The sequence below is a fragment of the Nanorana parkeri genome, unplaced genomic scaffold (genome assembly GCF_000935625.1).
Source record: "Nanorana parkeri isolate BGI_ZX_2015 unplaced genomic scaffold, ASM93562v1 scaffold1000, whole genome shotgun sequence".
Classification (NCBI taxonomy): Eukaryota; Metazoa; Chordata; class Amphibia; order Anura; family Dicroglossidae; genus Nanorana; species Nanorana parkeri.
The window spans coordinates 511,776-534,936 of record NW_017307268.1 but is presented as its reverse complement, the minus strand read 5'-3'; the positions used below and the strand labels follow the sequence as shown (position 1 = coordinate 534,936).

At 48.5% G+C, this 23,161-nt stretch overlaps 1 protein-coding gene across 1 annotated transcript in view; it reads right to left on the bottom strand.

Moving 5' to 3' along the window:
- The window catches only part of LOC108795736 (collagen alpha-1(XI) chain-like), a 57,673-nt gene that overhangs the window by 20,012 nt on the left and 14,500 nt on the right, over positions 1 to 23,161 (bottom strand). Inside the window, exons 8-21 of the mRNA XM_018567023.1 lie at positions 22,975 to 23,031; positions 22,634 to 22,687; positions 21,454 to 21,507; positions 21,223 to 21,276; positions 18,199 to 18,252; positions 17,970 to 18,023; positions 16,713 to 16,757; positions 15,549 to 15,647; positions 12,819 to 12,872; positions 11,725 to 11,769; positions 9,300 to 9,353; positions 3,296 to 3,340; positions 2,499 to 2,552; positions 387 to 431 (exon numbers count right to left, since the gene is read on the bottom strand). Of these exons, the coding sequence (XP_018422525.1) occupies positions 387 to 431; positions 2,499 to 2,552; positions 3,296 to 3,340; positions 9,300 to 9,353; positions 11,725 to 11,769; positions 12,819 to 12,872; positions 15,549 to 15,647; positions 16,713 to 16,757; positions 17,970 to 18,023; positions 18,199 to 18,252; positions 21,223 to 21,276; positions 21,454 to 21,507; positions 22,634 to 22,687; positions 22,975 to 23,031 (768 nt within the window). The remainder of the gene's footprint in view (positions 1 to 386; positions 432 to 2,498; positions 2,553 to 3,295; positions 3,341 to 9,299; positions 9,354 to 11,724; positions 11,770 to 12,818; positions 12,873 to 15,548; positions 15,648 to 16,712; positions 16,758 to 17,969; positions 18,024 to 18,198; positions 18,253 to 21,222; positions 21,277 to 21,453; positions 21,508 to 22,633; positions 22,688 to 22,974; positions 23,032 to 23,161) is intronic.

Below are 23,161 nucleotides of genomic sequence, written 5' to 3'. Positions count from 1 at the left end.
AGGAGCCCAGTTTGACTAGCCCCCCATGACTTGGACCAGGCTGTACTGCCTAACTGTGGTGGTCCTAACTACTGCCTGGCTGTACTGCCTAACTACCGAGAGGTCCAGGACCTGGCGATGCTTCCTGACAGCAGTTCCTAGAGCACAAAACTAGCTGAGCAGAATTACAATTTCTTCGACAGGTAAATCAGTTCACTTCGACAATATATTCCAACCACGTATTTAGTTGTTTTCCCCGGAGCACAAAATGGCCGCGGGAGATCTGAATAGTTGACCACGCCTGCGATATCAGCAGGTCGCCTTCCTTCTTTCCTGACTTCGGGAACGGACCAGAAAAAAACATCGCCGGGATACGGGATTCTACATCAGAGTGAACATCCGCTCACCTTTTCTCCTTTGCTCCCCTTCAGTCCTCTAACGCCGAAGGCTCCCTGAAAAACAAAGTAGCAAAGTCAATCTAAAATAGATCAGGATAAAAAACATTGGAAGCCTGATTTCAGAATTCAGGTCTTGTTCTGTTCTACTTTTCCAGCCCTTTGTGATACTGAGGGATACCCGGCATTAGGTACAGTACAGTAGGATGTGTCCAGTGGGTTGGAGTGATGCACAGAGGGGGCCATTGCTGACCTCCATCATGGATGTAGAGATGATACTTTGGATCAGTGACCTGGAATAGGAAGTTATAACTCCCGATGTCCATACTTGTTCCGGGTCAGTGAGGAAAAACATGTGTAGCCACTTGGGATGTGCCGATACCAATACTAGTATCGGTATCGGTGCCGATGCAGAGTATTTGTACTCGCCCAAATGCTCCGATGCCTAGCCCGATACTTCCGGCATTAGGAAGCTGGGCAGCACTTCATTACACGTTGCCCGGCTTCCTGATTGGCCGAGAGAGCATGGAGGCGGCTTCCCGGCCAATCAGGAAGCCGGGCAGCGTGTAATGATGCACTGCCCGGCATCATGATTGCTCGGAAGCTGGCCAATCATGAAGCCAGGCGCCGTGTAACGACGCGGCGCCCAGTTTTCTGATTGGTCAGGAAGCAGGCTTCATGCTCCCTTGTCACCTCCTCCCGGCCAATCAGGAAGGCAGGCGCAGCGTCATTACACAGTGCCCGGCTTCCTGATTGGCCAGAAAGCCGGCTCCATGCTTTCTCATCACATAGTGATAAGCATGGGGACGGCTTCCCTGCTAATCGGGAAGCTGGGTGGCGGGAAGCTGGGTTACACGCCGCTTGGCTTCCTGAATGGGACTTCCCGTACTCCGCATTCGGTCACGGCGAGTACCGAAAAAAAGCATATCTGTACTCGATAACGAAATGCCGGTATTGGTGCATCCCTAGTAGCCACCTTGCCCTAAGTGGGGTGACTGCCTAAATTGAGTTGTGCTAGGACTGTGTCCAGTCTGGATGGTTACATTCTGAACTCAATCGGCTTTCCCTAAGTGTTCTTTTATTGATTGCATGTGCCTGCTGCTGGGGGTGACCATGCCCTAGAGCAACCAATAGTGGAATGTTATGGATATCTACCCAATCACCAGGAGGTTCATGGCCAGTGGTTCATGCTGAGGACATAAATATCCGAGACTGACCATGTGAAAGTCTCCTTCTGGGGGACCAGTTGGAATTGATGCACCTCCTGCCTGGGGGAGGGTGCGTTAAGTGTGAGCTCTCTGACCAGGCCTGAAGCCTGGAGGTGGTCAGCCGTGGACCCAGTCGGGGTCCGGAATAGTTCCTGGGATGGAGAACCGGGGAGGAACTTCATCTGCTGGAGGTACCAGAGAAGCCAGGATGGGCTTGGACATTAGAGAGAAGTGTGGTGTCTCACCCAGGGGACATCTCAATCACGTCTGCTGACTAGCTACGGTTCTCTGACACAGTGTCACCACATTCTCAGTTTGAAGGCCCTCTACACTGGAAAGTAGTCGGCGAGTCTGGAGTTCCACCTTGTTCGAGATGTCCGCAGCCCTAATCTTCTGCCTAATTTTGCAGTGCGTTGAATAAAGTATTAGAAACCCCTTAAGTGACTGGCGCCCAATGTTGCTTTCACATCCCTATACCGGCTAAGGACTCATCCCTGAGAACGAAGACATGTCAGCTCCCCCAAAGTCAAGGAGGCGCTACACATATTTCTGCAATATGATCAGCATGGAAGCCAGGCGATCAGCATTTATAGGATGGGCCAGCAATGGCAGCCTACACGTTCCTTCCCAATATACTTCTCTTCCTAAGGTGGCAACGATTCTCCGACATAGTGCAGTGAGTGTTGTCATCCCAGGACAGGAAGTGTGTTATTGGCAGCATCACCAGAGGAAATACAGACAAACAATCCTATAAAAAGGAAACAAATGCAGCCGCCACATCTAAGGACCGGGAAGCTGCAACGCATCCAAATCTTGTCCTTGGGGTTCAATCCACTTTAATGGTCCTAGCGAGTCACAAACAGGAGACCCGCCCCTATACAGCAGTCTGACCACCAATGATATGTTCCCCATGTACCTTCACTCCTCGAGAGCCGGGATATCCTATAGGACCAGGTGAGCCCGGGGGACCCTAGAGACAAAAGAGGACAACGGTTATTTGTAGATATGTAGAGCCAAAGAAACAAGATATGGAGACCATAGACAAGTCCAACACATGAATCCATCCCATACCAGAGCGATTGGACTCTGTCCTCCCCTTCAGTCTTCTATCTGACCTCCGTCCTTCCCTTCAGTCTTCTATCTGACCTCCGTCCTCCCCATCAGTCTTCTATCTGACCTCCGTCCTCCCCTTCATTCTTCTATCTGACCTCCGTCCTCCCCTTCAGTCTTATATCTGACCTCCGTCCTCCCCTTCAGTCTTATATCTGAACTCCGTCCTCCCCTTCAGTCTTATATCTGACCTCCGTCCTCCCCTTCAGTCTTATATCTGCCCTCCGTCCTCCCCTTCAGTCTTATATCTGACCTCCATCCTCCCCTTCAGTCTTGCACAGTTGTACCGGCTCCTCCCCTCTCCTCTGATGTCGCTGCACACTGGGAGCTTCATCTAGGGCTCCCCTCCCCCAGCCTCACTGTCCCTGGCCCCGCCCCTTTCATTCATTGGATTTCAGTTCTTTCAATCATGGAGCCTCAGCCTCACATGTGGGTGGTCTACAGAGGAACAGTTATAATAATTTCCATACAGCTTGTCCCCCTTATCGCCCTCCATCCATGACATAATGAGAAGCTTGGAATGAAGGTCTTCTCTATATTTGGGATGGGCCCCACGTGTTCTCATCCATCTCCTCTGATAGATTGTAGTAATGGAGGACTCACCAGGACGCCCTTCTCTCCAGCAGGCCCCTCTCTTCCCGGATGTCCCTGAAAACAAGAAACAAATAACATGTTGAAGGGTTCCCACAGACAGATGTCAATCATATGACGAGTCCGGAACTTTTATATTATTACCCAATCATCAAAAACCTTTCCGGCCAACTATTCTCATCCCCTCTGGGCCAGAAAGTTTGGAGTTTAGACGCTTCCCCTTACCTTAAATTGACACCAAACCCAGGAGTTCAATCCTAAAATCCATTCCAGTCCCGGAACTCTGAACAACAATGTATCTTATCTGTGTATCACTCGGCTGGAGATCCTCCAATCATCTCTGACACTCTCCTTCCTTCTGGAGGGGTGGCTACGTCTGTTCCCCATGGTCCCTGTGTGTGTTGCATAGTGTTGCTCCGCCCCTGCTGCGTGACCGCGTGATGTCACGTCTCCCTCTGATGTCTCCTCCTATCTGCTTTGCAGGAGGGGGATGTTGCTGGAGGCAGGGGCGTGATGGGGGCATGGCGTTGCTGTTAGAGGCGCGGGGGGTGGGGGCGAGAAAATGTTTGCCTAGGGTCCAATCAATATTAAAGATGGCCCTGATTGGTGTTATCATGGTGTCTGCTGGTGGCTCCTCACCCTATGTGGACACCATGATGTACTTTATTTTTTTATTATGCATTACAGGTATTTATAGAGCGCCGACAGTTTCCACAGAGCTTTACATAGAGCACATTCACATCAGTCCCCGCCCTCAAGGAGCTTACAGTCTAGGGTCCCTATCTCACATGCATACAGGAGCCAATTAACCTTCCAGCATGTCTTTGGAGTGTGGGAGGAAACCCACGCAAGCTCAGGGACATAGTGTCCTGATTGGAATTAGTAAATGAATGTAGAAAAGTTCACTCGCACTTGTCACGGATCGGGGCTCACGGGTATGAACTGGAGTGAGGTATGTGGACCCTTTTCACTACACTGGCAGGGACACTTAGAGAAAAGGTTCCAAGCTGTGTAGGCTGACAACCCCCAGAGCTGGAGTACAAGCAGCTGCAATGCTGAGTGGGTGGCACGGGATGCTGAGTAGGTGGCATGGGGTCCCCCAGGATGTGGAATCTAAGGGCCAGCCGGTATTCGCCAGAGCTCCTGATGGTGATGGGCTTTGGCTGCGTGCTGACCCCAGGTCACAATCCCTAGGTCCACCCAACTCACCTAACAGGTACAGGGTACAAATCAAAGGTTAGGGACAGGCTGAAGACTTCCACAAAGCGAAGCACAGGGCAGACTGTAGACAGGGATTTCCAAGAACAAAGCGCAGCACAAGGTACACTGTAGACAGGGATTTCTAATGCCAAAGCCAAAGGTTCGGTACATGGGAAAACTTCCAGGAATTCAGGGTAAATCACAAGTGGGGGACTCGGCAACTAGCTTAGGAAGCGAAAGCCTACCCCAATCTGGCACCGACCAGAAAGCACACCCGACTAAACGATACAGAATCATTTATCGTTAGCTGCTTTTGATGTCAGACCAACCAACACAGGACGTTATGCTGGCACCGAGCGTGGAATGAAGTCCTGTAGATTTAATGGCACCAGAACATCAGCCAAGCTGCCAAATACATGCCAGTGCCATGTACCAGGAGACTAATCCCTCACATATCCCCATTAGATCAGCCTGGGCGTACCCCGGTGTCCTCAGTATACGGGCTCTTATTATAAAAGATGGCCACATTTCGGCTTGCTATGGGTTATTTTCAAGGCGAGTCAACGTAGAGTCTCATTTCCTGTTGCTGACTGATTACAAAGACTGGAGACCGAGCTTATTACAAAGAATGCCGATTTCATGGAGACCAAATGTAAATCACGGCATTTCTAATTATTTTAGTATAGTCTGTGTGGAAAAATTCCATTCCGTGTTTTGGGACCTCGTGTTAGGATCCAGAGCGCCTCTAGGTGGCGCAGGAGCTGAGACCTGCAGCTCCAGTACTCACCTGCGGGTGTCTCCCAGCTGCCAGTACTTAGCCATCACCTGGTGCTTCCTGGGACGATATTTAAACCCTCCCTGCAGTCAGGATGAGGGCTCAGTATCGTTTCCTGTTTCCTGCTTTCCGTCCAGAGTCCTGTTACCAGTCCTGTACCCTGTTTGTGTCCCGAGCCCGGTTACCCATTTTGCAGTCCTAGACACCTCTTGTTGCCATTACCTGCCTTTCCTCCTGTTGCCATTACCTGCTTGTCCTCGTGTTGCCATTACCTGCTTGTCCTCCTGTTGCCATTACCTGCTTGTAGTCTGGTTGATGTTACTTATTTATGTTTGCTTTTGGGTGTTGTTTAGTTTTGCTGTTTATTAAACTGTATATAATACATTCTGCCCTGTCCGGTGTGGTCATAAGTGTTTGGTCTGCCTGTGTGGGTACCTGCGCAGGTGTGGGGTCACCTGTGCCGGTATCCCTGACACCTCGATATACATACAGGCTATACATACACATAATGGTGTTAAAGAGATACAGCTCATTTTCACCCATCTAAGGGGGTTATTCACAAATGTGCCGAAGGGTCCGGCCGTAGCTTCGGCTGATCCTTTGGCTCTCTTCGGCCGCCGGAGGCCTTCGTTTCAGTCGAACCGAAGGGCCGCTGTACGGGCTATTCACCCGTACAGCTGCCGAAGGTGCCGAGCAGGTCTCAGCCAAGCCGAAGCTTCGGCTCGACTGAGCCGAATTGACACCCGAAGGGGGGTGAACGGCCTGCCGAAGGCCAGCCGTAAGCCCAATAAAGGACAGTTGGGCGGAGCCAACCGTGATCTCAATTAACTCCATTACAAAAACTAGAGGCCACCACCTAAAATTGGTGGAAAAAAAATTCCAGCACAAGGGGCGAAGGGGGTTCTTCACAGTAAGATCAGTTAGGGTCCGGAACTCACTGCCACAGGCGGCGATCTCAGCAAAGAATGCGGGACGGTTCAAGAAACTTTTGGACGATTTCTTAAGGGACCGTAATATACAGGGGTACAGGTAATATACAGGGGTACAGGTAACATACAGGGGTACAGGTAATATACAGGGGTACAGGTAACATACAGGGGTACAGGTAACATACAGGGGTACAGGTAACATACAGGGGTACAGGTACTCCTAAGAATGAGATCCTAATAGGTTGGACTTGATGGACTAATGTCTTTATTCAACCTCAAATACTATGTAACTATTTGACGACAGATCAGCGCCCCCAAATGACCCGGGGACGCTGATTTGTCATTAAAAAACAACAACTGGGCGGAGCCGGCCATGAGGTCACGCACGGCTCCGCCCAACTGTTATTCATTGGCCCGGCACCTGCGACTGGTTCCGTTCTGGAACTGGCCCGGGACCTGCGACTGGATCCGTTCTGGACTGGAACCTGCTAGAAAGACTCTCGCAGGTTCCGGCCAATAGGAAACAGTTGGGGAGGAACTAGCTGTCACTGCTGGCTCCGTCCAATTGTTTTTTGTTTTTTTAAAATCTTTATTTTTAAATTTTACTATTTATTTACATTTTAAAAATATTTTTTCAACCTTTGTTTTTAAACTCTTTTCATTGATTTTCTATTCTGCTCGGTACCGCGGAGGTACCGTGCAAGATAGCCGAACCGAATGCCGCTCGGCCGCATTCAGCTATTCACTCACTGCCATTCAGACCCTATGGCCCCCATTCACACTTGGCGATTCGCAAATGGCGCGTTTGCCGCGCGATTTGCATTTTGCGCAATATCGCGCAAATGCTTGCATTGAGCAAGCTTGAATGGCGGCAAAATCGGCTCCAAAAAGGGTCCTGCTGTAGCGACACACGACCCGCGACAGCAGGACCCTTTGCCCCATTGAGCTGCATTGGAGAGCGATATCGCGCGGTAAATAGCCGCGATGTCGCGGGAATTACCACGCGATAAATCGCTCAATGTGAACAGGGCCTATGAGAATATATGAGAATAGGGGGGCGAACAGCAGCGGGTGAGTTGCCGGAGCTTCGGCTCAGCCGATCCCGATGTTGTCAAAGTCCTTCTGCAGATCGTGTTTCGGCTGACCGAAGTGAATCAGCCGTGCAAGCCAGAACTGATTAGCCGAAACAGCGTTGGGCTCATTGACATTAGAGAAGGAGAAAAATATTTTTTCCCCCTCAAATGTCACTTTTGCTGCAAAGGAACGAACGAAACGAATAAGAAACTAATAAGAAAAGAAAACGAAACGAACGTTCGTACTAACGCTACCGAATTGTGTCCAAATCCGAATTGACTTTCACACCCGAATCCTGAAAAACGAAATAACACAAATCCGAATTTAAAACGAAACGAAACTAAACGAATTTTTTGGCAGTGCACATGTCTAGCAGATACGGAATATGTCGATTTATTTATATTCACCTTAATGGAGCCGATCCAAACCTCTAGTATGTGGCAACAATCATCAATCAATGAACGAGCAGAAGTGAGACTGGGGGGGAGGGGCTTGGGACATAGATGGACGGATGCCTTTATTATAATTAAACCGAATACGTTCAGCATGAATATAACTTCTTTCTTTACACCTCTAGCAATAGATCTGAATGAGAAGAAGGACGACACCCCACCTTCACATGGACCAAAAAAAATCAGACGTTTAAGCATACAAGTTCACTGTAAGGCATGGCAAGATGTTATAGATACAAACGCACAGGATGCACTTCCACACTTGATATCCAACAACGGGCCTTTATATTATGTTTTTTCAATGATCTTTATTTTAAGTTAGGTAAATTATAGGGATGTCCCCATACCACTTTTTTAAGACCAAGTACAAGTTCCCTCATGTACTTGCCGATACCAATTACCGATACTTTTTCTTAAAGGGACATGTGACATTTCTTTCCAAAACAACACTTGTACCCAGTGGCGTAACAATCGACATAGCGACCCAGGCGGCCGCTATGGGGCCCGGGCACAGGGGGGCCCGGCATCCTTCTGATGCCGTGTGGGCCGCCTGGGTCGCTATGGCGTCTCGGGTGCTGGCTGTCACTGACATAGCTCAGCAGCTGCTGTGAAGGAGAACGTTCCCCCCTCACAGCCGCTGCGGAGCTGTGTCAGTGACAGCCAGCAGATGCGGCAGAATAGGCCGGTTACATCGGTGTTTGCAGTAAAGTTAGGCGGGGCCCGGCCTAACAGCAACCCCGCCTCCTCTCACATCACTGGCCAGCGATCTAAGAGCAGGTGGGGCCAGTGATGTAAGAGGAGGCGGGGCCCGTCGATAGAAGGAGGCGGAGCCCAGGAACGGAAGAGGAGGCGGGGGCCCGGCGGCGGCGACCACGGAGGTGACAGGTAAGAAGCGTACAGCGTAACTGAGACTTTGCAGAGCCCACCATAGATAGTCTATGGTGGGCTCTGCAAGTGGCATAACTAGCAATCACGGGGCCCCATACAGAATTTTGCTATGGGGCCCTGTGATTTCTAGTTACGCCCCCTGCTTGTCCCCATAGTAGAACACATGACCCCACAGCAGAACACATGTTCCTAAGGCAGAATAGTATTCTGCTTTGGGGACATGTGTTCTGCGAATACATGTCCCCAAAGCAGAATTCCTCTCACCAGGCTGCGTGTCGATCTCACTTGGGACGACGTGGACATCTGCAGTGGCTGCTGCCACGTCCAGTCCCCCCCATCAGTGTGTGGCAGGAACCCCCAGCTTCTAGCCCTGGGGCGGTAGTTTCGCCCCCGGGGCTGTCTATGGCTTTGCCTGCGCCGGGAAGGAGTAGGAGGAGATAAAGAACTGGACAGGCACTGCCATGGACAGCTATGTGCAGGTCCCCTGCAGGCTGCCGAGGTCCCCATAAACGCGGGAACTCGGGCGGCCGCTGCTGTTTGAAAATTTAAAGGGCCGGTATCGGCATTAGGAATCGGGGCATTTTCACAAGTACAAAATGCCCGGTATCGGCCCGATACCGATACTAGTATCACTATCGGGACATCCCTAGTACATTATACTACACATCCCTGTATAATATACAATAATTGTAACTCACCGGAGGGCCATCAGATCCAGCCAACCCAGATATGCCTTGCTTTCCCGCTGGCCCCTGTGGGGAAAGAAAATACAAAAAAAAAATATTGCATCCGTCAATTATTTATACAATGTATCAGACAAAACCTTCTAATGACAAGATGACTGAGGGTCTAAAAGCCAGCAAGGCCCAACAACTGATCAGTGATAAGGGCTTGAAGCTGGTAACAGTGTCTGTAGGACGGCGGGGGCCGATCAGGATGATAAGTCACAGTATTGGGGTGGGCTGTGAAGGCGGAGATGGACGGACGCTTTTATTAAAAGGCCAGTTATGGGTTTTTAATGATGTCGGTGGGTAGGTTAAAGAGTTCCTTCCTGTCCTGGTGAGAATGATTTCTCTAGGAGTGGAAGGAAGTGAGGGAAAATCTCACAGGAAACTCTTCAACAGTGGCAACAGTGGCAAGGACTCCTATAGCTGTCTGTTAGGGTTCTCATTTCTCCAGGCCATGGTACAGCTAGTAGTAGTTAGTCACGCTGAACTGGACTTGTTCTGTTATGTTATGACATTGCGTATCTTCTCCATGCCACTTTATCAGTTCCAGTGAGGGTCAGGAACATACCCCAGCACTGATATCCAGGCAGGTAGCTCAGACACCTTTATCCAATCACCATGGAATTTGTTAGATTGTTGTCTGTCCAAAAACAGTATGGGAGGTTTGAAAGTTGTGGAACCCCCCCCTGTTCTGGTTACATAATGTCGTCCTTTGTGTCAGGAGGTCTTCATAAGTGTTAATTCCTCGATTGACATGGCTGAAGGTGTGAATTGTTGTCACAATGTCAGGGGTAGAGGTGTTAAAAAGGCATTATGTGTGGATGACAGGTGGTGTTGAAGGGCCCTCAAACGTGTTTGGAGATGAGTGTTCCAGTTTGAGGTAGATGGACTCTTCCATACCTCTTCCAAACATTACAGAACAAGTCCAGTTGAACGTGACTAAACACTACCATCTATTCCTATAGAATATGTTACATAGTATTTGAGGTTGAATAAAGACATTAGTCCATCAAGTCCAACCTATTAGGATCTCATTCTAGGAGTACCTGTACCCCTGTATATTACCTGTACCCCTGTATGTTACCCGTACCCCTGTATATTACCTGTACCCCTGTATGTTACCCGTACCCCTGTATATTACCTGTACCCCTGTATGTTACCCGTACCCCTGTATATTACCTGTACCCCTGTATGTTACCCGTACCCCTGTATATTACCTGTACCCCTGTATGTTACCCGTACCCCTGTATATTACCTGTACCCCTGTATGTTACCCGTACCCCTGTATATTACCTGTACCCCTGTATGTTACCCGTACCCCTGTATATTACCTGTACCCCTGTATGTTACCCGTACCCCTGTATATTACCTGTACCCCTGTATGTTACCCGTACCCCTGTATATTACCTGTACCCCTGTATGTTACCCGTACCCCTGTATATTACCTGTACCCCTGTATGTTACCCGTACCCCTGTATATTACCTGTACCCCTGTATGTTACCCGTACCCCTGTATATTACCTGTACCCCTGTATGTTACCCGTACCCCTGTATATTACCTGTACCCCTGTATGTTACCCGTACCCCTGTATATTACCTGTACCCCTGTATGTTACCCGTACCCCTGTATATTACCTGTACCCCTGTATGTTACCCGTACCCCTGTATATTACCTGTACCCCTGTATGTTACCCGTACCCCTGTATATTACCTGTACCCCTGTATGTTACCCGTACCCCTGTATATTACCTGTACCCCTGTATGTTACCCGTACCCCTGTATATTACCTGTACCCCTGTATGTTACCCGTACCCCTGTATATTACCTGTACCCCTGTATGTTACCCGTACCCCTGTATATTACCTGTACCCCTGTATGTTACCCGTACCCCTGTATATTACCTGTACCCCTGTATATTACCTGTACCCCTTTAGATATAGATGGCTAAAGTATATGGGTATATGGAGGCATGGTATATGGATGTATATGCTTGGTATAGAGTTAGTGAGCTGAGGTGTCATCTGAAAAGCATTATCACACCTCGGTTCACAGACCCGAATAGCATTCGTAAACTCATGAATAGTATTGGGGAGTTCCCGAATGCTATGCAGCATTTGACAGATGCGAGTGTCAAATGGGCGGAGCAAGCCGTGTCATCACGTCTAGCTCCGCCCATCTGTTTATTTTCGGACTGAATGCCATTTTTGCGGCGAGTTTTCGTCGGTTTCGGATGGGGGTCGTTGCAGCGGGACTTTTTTTTATTGCGGCGGGTCGGTGGGGGTCCTGCACACCCCTTACTCATTCACAAGGGGGGCTCATCGGCACGGGGACACCCTCCCAATGCCGAGGGCACATGTTCTTCTGCAAACTAAAAAAAAAAAATGCCAGCACTTACCTTCTCCCCTGGCATTCCAATGGGACCCTGAGGTCCAGGTAAACCCTGTAAAAAGAAATGGAAGGGCTGTCAACATATGTATCATAAATACAATTCCATAGGGTGGCCTAAAGTTATTTACTACAAATGTAGAGAGGTATAACCTGAACAAAATGTCCACTGGGTCTCAATCTCCATACATGTATATAATGATATGATTGAAGGAGTTACCGTTACCGTTACCCCACAGACCTCTGCCCTACAGAACTTCTTTGAGGCCCACCTGGGTTCCCTCACTTTTGTTTTAATTGAGCAGCTCTTGGTTCCAATATATTCCATATAATTAATGACTTCATAAAAGAGATACTCCTAGAATTATGAGCAACCAATGCATAGAAATACTCATACTGAAAGTGCACATATGGTAAGACTCTAGTAGCCTCAAAAGGTTCCCTGTAATTAAAGAAATCCAAAAAATATGAAGAGTAGGTCTGACGTCTAGGTGTCTAGGTATGTGAGCAAGGGATATGTCGTGGATTGAAACCAAGCTACCTTATTTATAAGAGATCAGGTCACAGACGGGGCCGGATTTCCCACAAGGCCAACCAAGGCCCAGCCTTGGGGCAGCAGGGAGTAGAGGGGCAGCAGGGAGTAGAGGGGCAGCAGGGGTGTGGAATTCCAATCTCCGATGCTGGGGACATGCAGTTCCGGGCACCGTAAATGTACAGCGGGGAAGCTGATGCTTGTTTTGTATGCAGCCTGCAGGTCTGCCTTTCTCCATGGGGGGGGGAGTTGGAGGGTAGGGGGGCGCACTGAGGGACCTGGCCATGGGGCAGCAGACAGAGTAAATCCGGCCCTAGTCACAGGAGCTTCCAATATCGCTCTTCTAATCCCCCCCACAGTAGACCCCTATTAGATACGAGAGACGGAGAGGTAGAGAGTAAAACCCCTCTCATAAAGGTCTTGTAAGGTGGGCGGAGCTGGAAAATCCAAATCCAATAATAAGGACATGAATGACTAGGGTGGGAAATCAGTTTGTCATAAACAGGAGTTCTGCAAATTATTAATTGTAAATGAAGTTTTTAGGCACTTGAATACGTCTGTCAGATTCTTACATGAGATCCTGGGTTTCCTTGTTGTCCATTTGGTCCACTCTCTCCTTGAATGCCCTATTGGGTTTGAAAGGAAACAATAAGTTGTTAAAATGTATCAAAGGCAGGAAATTAAGGTGCCAACAGACATAAAGCCATGGTATGAAGGCGTGGATTCTGCATGATTGTCACATAGACACAAAAACTAATGTTCTTAGATACTGTATGTCTTCTTTTTAGGGCCCCAATATAATACCACATTGCGGCCACTAGATGGAGCTGAGGAGTATAGGGAATTCACCTCCTCAACTCAATCTACAACTCAGAGGACCAACATCAGGGCAGACCCCCCCCCCGACTTGGCTCTGATTATATACACTGGAAAGACCTCATCTCCACATCAGAAGTAGGCAAGGATCTACAATAGCTGCGCTAAACTGCTTACAATTATTATACGGGATTTATAGAGCGCCAACAGTTTGCGCAGCGCTTTACAATATAAGGAAGACATTACAATCACAATACAATTCAAGACAAGATGGTAAGGAGGGCCCTGCCCCTGAGGGCTTGCAATCTAAAAGGGAGGGGCCAGTGATACATGAGGAGGGAGATGTGTGGGGGATGAATTGTTTGACAATTGCTTACAATGTATATATAGCTGACTTGGAGGCATTTCTTTTCTCCACTCCACACAGGCCCTTGCTCATGACCCACAATGGGCCTACAGTAGTATTATTATTATTATTATACGGGATTTATATGGCACCAACAGATTGCGCAGCACTTTACAATATAAGGGGAGACACTACACACACAACACAGTTCAAAATGAGAGGGTTGTGAGGGCCATGATCTAAGAACTTACAATTTAAAAGGGAGGGGCAAGTGGTACAAAAGGTAATAACTTAGGGGGGATGGGTTGATGGAGGAAGTACAAGTTCAGTTGTTAGCTGGAGGTGGGAGAGGCTTGAACTGAGATTTCAGGGATGGCCTGTAGTGGACAGATGAGGAGATATCTTTGCATTCTGGGGTGGGGAGATCCAGAAGAAGAGAGAGGCGCTGGAGAAGTCCTGGAAGTGAGCATGGGAGGAGGTCACAAGGGATCAAGAGAGCAGGAGGTCTTGGGAGGAGCAAATAAGATTAATTGGGTGATATTTGGGACAAGGTTGGCAGTGTAGCTCAGGGCAGAGTTGTGGATGGCTTTGTATTGTTAGCCTAGTTGGGCGAGTGGAAGCCAGGAAAGAGATTGGTAGAGAGGGGTGGGGAATGAAAGCCAGTGGAGGTTTTGGCAGAGAGGGGTGGGAGATGGAAGCCAGTGGAGGGATTGGCAGAGAGGGGTGGGAGATGGAAGCCAATGGAGAGATGGGCAGAGAGGGGTGGGAGATGGAAGCCAATGGAGAGATGGGCAGAGAGGGGTGGGAGATGGAAGCCAATGGAGAGATGGGCAGAGAGGGGTGGGAGATGGAAGCCAATGGAGAGATGGGCAGAGAGGGGTGGGAGATGGAAGCCAATGGAGAGATGGGCAGAGAGGGGTGGGAGATGGAAGCCAATGGAGAGATGGGCAGAGAGGGGTGGGAGATGGAAGCCAATGGAGAGATGGGCAGAGAGGGGTGGGAGATGGAAGCCAATGGAGAGATGGGCAGAGAGGGGTGGGAGATGGAAGCCAATGGAGAGATGGGCAGAGAGGGGTGGGAGATGGAAGCCAATGGAGAGATGGGCAGAGAGGGGTGGGAGATGGAAGCCAATGGAGAGATGGGCAGAGAGGGGTGGGAGATGGAAGCCAATGGAGAGATGGGCAGAGAGGGGTGGGAGATGGAAGCCAATGGAGAGATGGGCAGAGAGGGGTGGGAGATGGAAGCCAATGGAGAGATGGGCAGAGAGGGGTGGGAGATGGAAGCCAATGGAGAGATGGGCAGAGAGGGGTGGGAGATGGAAGCCAATGGAGAGATGGGCAGAGAGGGGTGGGAGATGGAAGCCAATGGAGAGATGGGCAGAGAGGGGTGGGAGATGGAAGCCAATGGAGAGATGGGCAGAGAGGGGTGGGAGATGGAAGCCAATGGAGAGATGGGCAGAGAGGGGTGGGAGATGGAAGCCAATGGAGAGATGGGCAGAGAGGGGTGGGAGATGGAAGCCAATGGAGAGATGGGCAGAGAGGGGTGGGAGATGGAAGCCAATGGAGAGATGGGCAGAGAGGGGTGGGAGATGGAAGCCAATGGAGAGATGGGCAGAGAGGGGTGGGAGATGGAAGCCAATGGAGAGATGGGCAGAGAGGGGTGGGAGATGGAAGCCAATGGAGAGATGGGCAGAGAGGGGCGGGAGATGGAAGCCAGTGGAGGGATTGGCAGAGAGGGGTGGCGGACACTGAGTGGTGTGACATCCGCACTGATTATGTCAGTTACTAAATTGGTGATGCATGAGGAGACCGAAGGGGCGAGCTGAGGAGTAGACAGACAGGGTTGCATACACAAAAATAAATAAATGTCATGAAGCAGAAAAAAAGAAACACATAGAATTTGGAGAAGTCCTGGAAGTGAGCATGGGAGGAGGTCACAAGGGATCAAGAGAGCAGGAGGTCTTGGGAGGAGCAAATAAGATTAATTGGGTGATATTTGGGACAAGGTTGGCAGTGTAGCTCAGGGCAGGGCATGAGGAGACCGAAGGGGCGAGCTGAGGAGTAGACAGACAGGGTTGCATACACAAAAATAAATAAATGTCATGAAGCAGAAAAATTTGTAACATAAACAATCTACTTACTTGGTTTCCTTTTGGACCTGGAGCGCCATCAATTCCGCTTACACCTGGCTGACCTGGTGGGCCAGGGGGACCTCGAGGACCAACCAAGCCCCGTGCACCCTGAATGAAGAAACGTAATGCTTATTTACCTCTTATCAGATAAATAATATCCATTTATAAAAAAAGTTTCATGAACATAAACAAGTCACATTGGGTTTCACACCTAGTTACATAGTTACATAGTTACATGGTATTTGGGGTTGAATAAAGACATACGTCCATCAAGTCCAACCCATATAGGTCCACTCATCATCTCATTCTTAGGGATACTGGTACCCCCGGATATTACGGTCCCTCAAGAAATTGTCCAAACGTTTCTTGAACAAATCTACACTCTTGGCTGAGATGACGGCCGATGGCAGCGAGTTCCAGACCCTAACCGCTCTTACTGTAAAGAACCCTCTTCGCCCCTTGTGCTGGAATTTTTTCTCCACCAACTTTAGGTGGCGGCCTCTAGTCTTTGTAATGGAGTTAATCTCAAACAGTTTGTTGCCAATGTTGCTGTCACCATTGAACATCTTGTACATGAAAATCATATCCCCCCTTAATCTCCTTAATTCCAGCGTAAACATGTTTAAGGTCAGAAGCCTCATCTCATAGCTCTGGTCCTCCATTCCCTCCCCCTCCCCCTTGTCTCATAGCTCTGGTCCACCATCCCCTCCTCCTCGTCTCATAGCTCTGGTCCTCCATTCCCCTAATTAGTTTGGTTGCCCTCCGCTGGACTCTCTCCAGTTCAAGGACATCCCTTCTCAGTACCGGTGACCAAAACTGGACCGCGTACTCCTGTTTATGTATATTCAATAAAATGAATGGAATTTGTACCCATTGCCATTTTAATATAAGGTGTAAGTCTTCTTCCTATACTATATACAGTACTAGGGTACTCAATTTTGTATTTAGGTTACCACTATTCTGGTGTAATATTGACCATGGTTTGCCATAGTATGGACATCGGTAGTGCCTGGTAAGGCCTCCTGTACTTCCTTTTGGTGAACACTAGTAGACCAGAGATAAGAATGTCTGAGATCTGTATTGTTAGTTATACATTCTCACTCTTTCTATTTAGGATAAGGTAGGCTGGGGGTTATTGCAAATGCACTTGGAAGAGGCGATAAAGGTACTTACAGCTTCTCCGGGAGAACCAGCGGGCCCGGAAGGTCCGGGAGAACCCTGAAAAAAAGGAGAACTTATTACAAACCTGACACAATACAAAACATACTGTAAAGTTGTGTTATTTTTTTCCAATAGAGATATTTTATCATTTTCATGATGCTGAAGAACAATATATGTTACCCTGTAATAAGCAGTAATATACTTTTATATGGTCAAAACATATTATTATATGGCATTATATTATATATACTATTATATGGTCAAAGGTCTGAGGACACCTGACCATCACACCTACAGTATATGAGCTTGAACATCCTATTCCAAAACCATGGACATTATTATGGAGTGGCTCCACCCCCCTTTGTGACTGTAACATCCTCCACTCTTCTGGGAAGACTTTCCTCAACATTATGGAGGGTGTCTGTGAGACTCTGTGCCCATTTGTGAGGTCAGGTGCTGACGTTGGATGAGAAGACCTGACTCACAATCAGTCTTCCAATTTGGTGTCCCAAAGGTTGAGGTCAGGGCTCTGTGCGGGACACTTGAGTTCCCCCACACCACATTGGTAATACCATGTCTTTATGGAGCTGGCTCAACTCTTCTGGGAAGACTTTCCACAAGATTTTGGAGGGCGTCTGGGGGAATTTGTCCCATTTGTGAGGTCAGGTACTGACATTGGATGAGAAGAGCTGGCTCACAGTCAGCGTTCCAATTCATCCCAAAGGTGTTCAGTAGGGTTGAGGTCGGGGCTCTGTGCAGGATACTCAAGTTCCTCCACCAAACTGGTCACACCGTGTCTGTATGGAGCTGGCTTTGTACACAGGGGATAGTCATGGCGGAACAGAAAAGGGTCTTCACCAAACTGTCACCACAAAGCTAGGAAAGCACAACTGTCCTTAATTTGCTTCTCCTCTAATTATAAACCCTTACCCCTAACATATGTGTCACAGCCACCCTAACCTGTGTCTATTAGGTAAACAAGTCACTGGACTTTGCACGGTATTTGGCCAAAATGTGGTAATCTACGGTACTCATCTAGGGTTCTTCCCACGCAGAAAAGATCCTTGAAGGAAACTTTTCAAAGGGAACAATGTGCCAGCAATGAATCATGTATTGTTTTTGTAGCCCATTGTCAGGCTGGTCTCAATGACCAGGGCTTAAAATGTACTGCGGCTTCATCTATGTTCATAACACATGCCAAGCAAGAGTTGCAGCAGGTTGGAGTACACAACTTTTCATGCGAGATATGTTCTCTCTTTACTAGGTTACCTTGTCTCCATTTTTTCCAGATGGCCCAGGCGGGCCCGAGCCCCCCATATCTCCCTGTGGCAGAGAAAAGAACAAGATTGTCATCATTCAGGCCATGCACATATTGTTGCTTTGGCATTACAAGCCAGAAAGAAATTCACGTGTTTGTTCTCGCAGTTGAGCGTAGCCGTCTTTTTTTGTAGGCGAACTTATCAGCGTGCCGCTTCGGATTATTAGCTTCTGTACTTACTTTGTGGCCGTTCTCTCCTGGAAGTCCTGGCAAGCCATCAAATCCACGGTCTCCCTGTGTGAAATATTATAAAGACCTATTAATTGGAGGCTTACAGAATGGACGAAGCTGGAAACCTTTACATTGAAAGATTCGGAACTGCTACATAACCCAAGACGGACATATCGTATGATATCCAGCTCAGACAGCCATATCCCATACCCATATGATGACCATATCTCTATAATCCGGGCCGCCATCAGTCCCCAAATCCCCGCCATATCCTTTTCACGTAAATATGATAACTGCACACATGGGCAGATGTGGTTATTATAGGATTCAGCTATGTATCATGTCTTATTGATAGAGCAAACTGTGACTAGGGGTACATTTCACAAAGGCCAGATGTTGAAGGCCAATTGAAGTTACAGAAACAGGTATGGAGTCCGATAGACTTTTCTAGTAACAACCTCCATTTTCCTGTACTACAGATGTGCAGGGAGTCTAAATATGACTGTGCAGTCCAAAAGGGCCCAACATTAGACCCAGTACACCATGCAATGCAGCCTTTCCCAACTAGGGTTCTGCCATAGCTAGCTAGGGGTTCCTTGACAAATAAACAATTTCTGCCACTGGTATCAATGATCTGTTAGCTATCTGTAAGGAGCTTCCTTCCCACTGACCCCCATGAAAAACTACAGTTTTCACTATCTGCATTTCTTTTCTGACCATTATTATTATTTGCTTCTTTTCATCATCATCACTAAAAATATTTGTGTTCTGTAGCGCAACCCCCTTAAGTATGCCACCATCTGTATTCTTCTATCTAAACTTACTGTTCATGCCAATGTACCCTGAGCTGTAGATAAAGTCATTATTACTGGGGGGGGGGGGGGGTTCCTTGAGACCCAAATGTTATGTCAATGGTTCCTCCATGTTATATAAGATGAGAAAGGCAATCGTAATGTAACAGAGCTGGTCTGGCATGACCCCCCCCAGTCCTTCCCTGTAATAGAAGTCTGTGTGATGAGTGCAGTATCATTGAGTAGGATGGGGTGGACAAAGATACTGGAATGCTCCAATTAGCAATTCCATGATACAAGGGTGAGCACAGTAATTACTCATTTCTATCACTAATTATTTAAATTTTATTGCGCAATCACATTGATCTGATCAGAGATGGGTTTCTAGTAGAAATGATAATTCTCCATTTGTTGATACAATGAATAAGTTGGGTGTATAAATGTCCATAACTTATACAGGTTCCACCCGCGGGAGGTTCTGAGCGGAGATGGAGAGATGACTTTCTTCCATCTGTGTATTCTGAGAGTACCAAAAAAAGCACTCCAGCACTTTCACCACACTCTTATGCAGGGGCGTAACTAGAAATCACAGGGCCCCGTATTAGGGAAAACGTGCCGCGGCCGCTGTACATGTCACTGGCAGGTTGTCAGTGATCTTCACAGCCGCTGCTGAGCTCTGTCAGTGACAGCCAGCACCCTTATATGCCATAGGGACCCAGGCGGCCCACACGGCATCAGAGGGATGCCCTGGCCGGGCCCCCCTGTGCCCGGGCCCCATAGCGGCCGCTTGGGTCGCTATGACGATTGTTACGCCACTCCTCTTATGGCATGGGGCAGCAAGACAAGAGGTGTCCAGCCAATGTGTCTCTGTTCCCCACCGTCTCATACTCACCGATGAGAGAGTGTAAGTACGAGGCAGCAGCTGCCCTCAGACACCACCATCGCCTGGCACGTTGGTATTTACGTCAGTGGAAAAGGTAAGGCAAGAGGAGTTGAGCAGTGCTGGAAGCTTCTGGGGGGGACTACAGAGATTGAGAGAGCTTTGGTTTATTGGTTGACCATCCACCAGACACTGGATGGTCTTCCACTTCCACTAAAGACCAGGCTCCTCCAGGTCCCTACTGCTTGGTTTTCTTTTTGACTTTTTATTTTATCTCAATTCCTTTTTATTAATTTTCAAAAAATACATAACCATCAACCCTACATTGTACATTTCCTTATTTAACAATGCAATCCACCATCCTTTCATTCCTATTCTCTCCAACCAATTCCACCCCCCTCCCCAGCCCTCCATCCTCACCCTCTTTCCAATGTGATAAACCCAACTCTATCATCCCATATCCTTGTTTCCTCATAGGCGTAGGCATATAATGTGCTGCCCAAGGAGACTAAATTTTAATTTTTCTTGCTGAGGGCTCCATGGTTCTACGGCTCCCTACACGCTGCCCATTGATGGTCCCTTTGCACAGCAGAGCACTCTTGTATCCAGTGCTTCTCGGATGCTCTGGTAGGCAAATAACGATCAGCCCCTGAGGTTGCTGGCTCTGGCGCGACCCTTTCACCTCCTGTAGTTCACCATTGGTTAGTGAAGATGTCCTTCACAATGATGAACCAATGGTGGTGGGAGAGGAGATGGGCGGTGACGGGCCTAAGGAGCCGCTCAGTATTTGCACAGCGGAGTATTCTAAGTAACCATAGAATGCCACTTTTATCTCATACCTATGGGTAGATCTCATATCTTACAAGAAAGACTTCCACTAAAGACCAAGCTCCTCCAGGTCCCTACTGCTTGGTTTTCTTTTTTCTTGCTGAGGGCTCCATGGTTCTACGGCTCCCTACACGCTGCCCATTGATGGTCCCTTTGCACAGCAGAGCACTCTTGTATCCAGTGCTTCTCGGATGCTCTGGTAGGCAAATAAGGATCAGCCCCTGAGGTTGCTGGCTCTGGCGCGCCCCTTTCACCTCCTGTAGTTCACCATTGGTTAGTGAACATGTCCTTCACAATGATGAACCAATGGTGGTGGTAGAGGAGATGGGCGGTGACAGGCCCACAGAGCTGCTCAGTATTTGCACAGCAGAGCATTCTAAGTACATTGGAATCTGCAGCGAATCAGATAGAGTCGGTTTAATTCACAGGAAGTAAAAAAAAGCCAATGAAGGTCCCGCCCCTTTCATTCATTGGATTTTAGTCCTGTCACTCACAGAGTCTCAGCAATCACATGAGAAAAGAATCATGTCCAACCTTAATTCCGGTTTCTCCCGGCATACCGCGCCCGCCGTCTGCTCCGCTGCGTCCCTGAGACAGGAACAAAAAAAAAATGACTCGCGTGGAAAGCAAAATATATGAAAAATGGTGAAACGAGAGATAAAAGGCAATAAAAGAGCTTTACCAGAAAATGCAGCAAGACACAAATATAAAGGAAAACCTATAAATAAGGCGACGAGGGAATGTGCACGCCCGCCTCATACTCACTCTTTTCCCGAACTTTCCTGAGGGACCCACGATGCCTTGGAAGCCACGCGGACCCTGTGAACATTACGTTCATAGAGTATAATTAATACGCAAATTTACAGGAAACAACACTCAACAATACTGTGACATTCAACCCCTGAGGAGCTATGTGACATGGAGTCTGTTCCTCCCACCACAGGGTGACACGGGCAGGAGGAGCTATGCGACATGGAGTCTGCCCCTCCCACTACAGGGTGACACATTCAGGATGTTCTATGTGACATGGAGTCTGTCCCTCCCACCACAGGGTGACACGGGCAGGAGGAGCTATGCGACATGGAGTCTGCCCCTCCCACTACAGGGTGACACATTCAGGATGTTCTATGTGAGTCTGTCCCTCCCACCACAGGGTGACACGGGCAGGAGGTTCTATGTGACATGGAGTCTGCCCCTCCCACCACAGGGTGACACTGGCAGGAGGAGCTATGTGGCCTGAAGTCCATCCCTCCCACCACAGGGTGACACGGGCAGGAGGAGCTATGTGACATGGAGTCTGTCCCTCCCACCACAGGGTGACACATTTAGGAGGAGCTATGTGACATGGAGTCTGTCCCTCCCACCACAGGGTGACACATTTAGGAGGAGCTATGTGACATGGAGTCTGTCCCTCCCACCACAGGGTGACACATTCAGGAGGAGCTATGTGACATGGAGTCTGTCCCTCCCACCACAGGGTGACACTGGCAGGAGGAGCTATGGGGCCTGAAGTCCATCCCTCCCACCACAGGGTGACACGGGCAGGAGGAGCTATGTGACATGGAGTCTGTCCCTCCCACCACAGGGTGACACATTTAGGAGGAGCTATGTGACATGGAGTCTGTCCCTCCCACCACAGGGTGACACATTTAGGAGGAGCTATGTGACATGGAGTCTGTCCCTCCCACCACAGGGTGACACATTTAGGAGGAGCTATGTGACATGGAGTCTGTCCCTCCCACCACAGGGTGACACATTTAGGAGGAGCTATGTGACATGGAGTCTGTCCCTCCCACCACAGGGTGACACATTCAGGAGGAGCTACGTGGCCTGACGACCATCCCTCACACCACAGGGTGACATGAACAAGAGGGTGCTACGTGACCTTGTAAAATATAACCTTGTATGTAACAATAATACAAAGTGTAAGTATAGAAGAACTCACCGGAGGACCATTGTCTCCATAGTCACCCTTTGGACCTTGCGACCCGGGAGGACCCTAGAAAATAATAACACTTCTTCTGAGCGATGAATTCCAACTCGAGGAGCCATTGTACATTTCATGTTACGGGGGGGTAATGACAGATCCTTATGTAGGACAAAGTGAAACATTGCACATTAGCCGCGTGTTGTTGCACATTACATCTATTTCAATAGACGCCACCGACCAATCAGATTTCACGGATCTCACAAACCGAGACTTTGCGACTCGGAATGACTTCTTTATATGGTGATGAAATAGGTGAATCATATCATGCAGCAGAAACAATCCTGGAAGATACTTACGAGGGGACCGGGCCGTCCTGTCAGACCCACCGGGCCAGGCGGACCTTTCATAGCCAGCTAAAATGGTAAATGAAAAAAAAAACAAAGTTTCAGTAAAAGAAATATCGGACGCTTTGTACTTACTGAGGCCATCAGCTTGTAGCGAAATATATTCGGTTTATTACAGGAATGGAAAGACACAATTGTT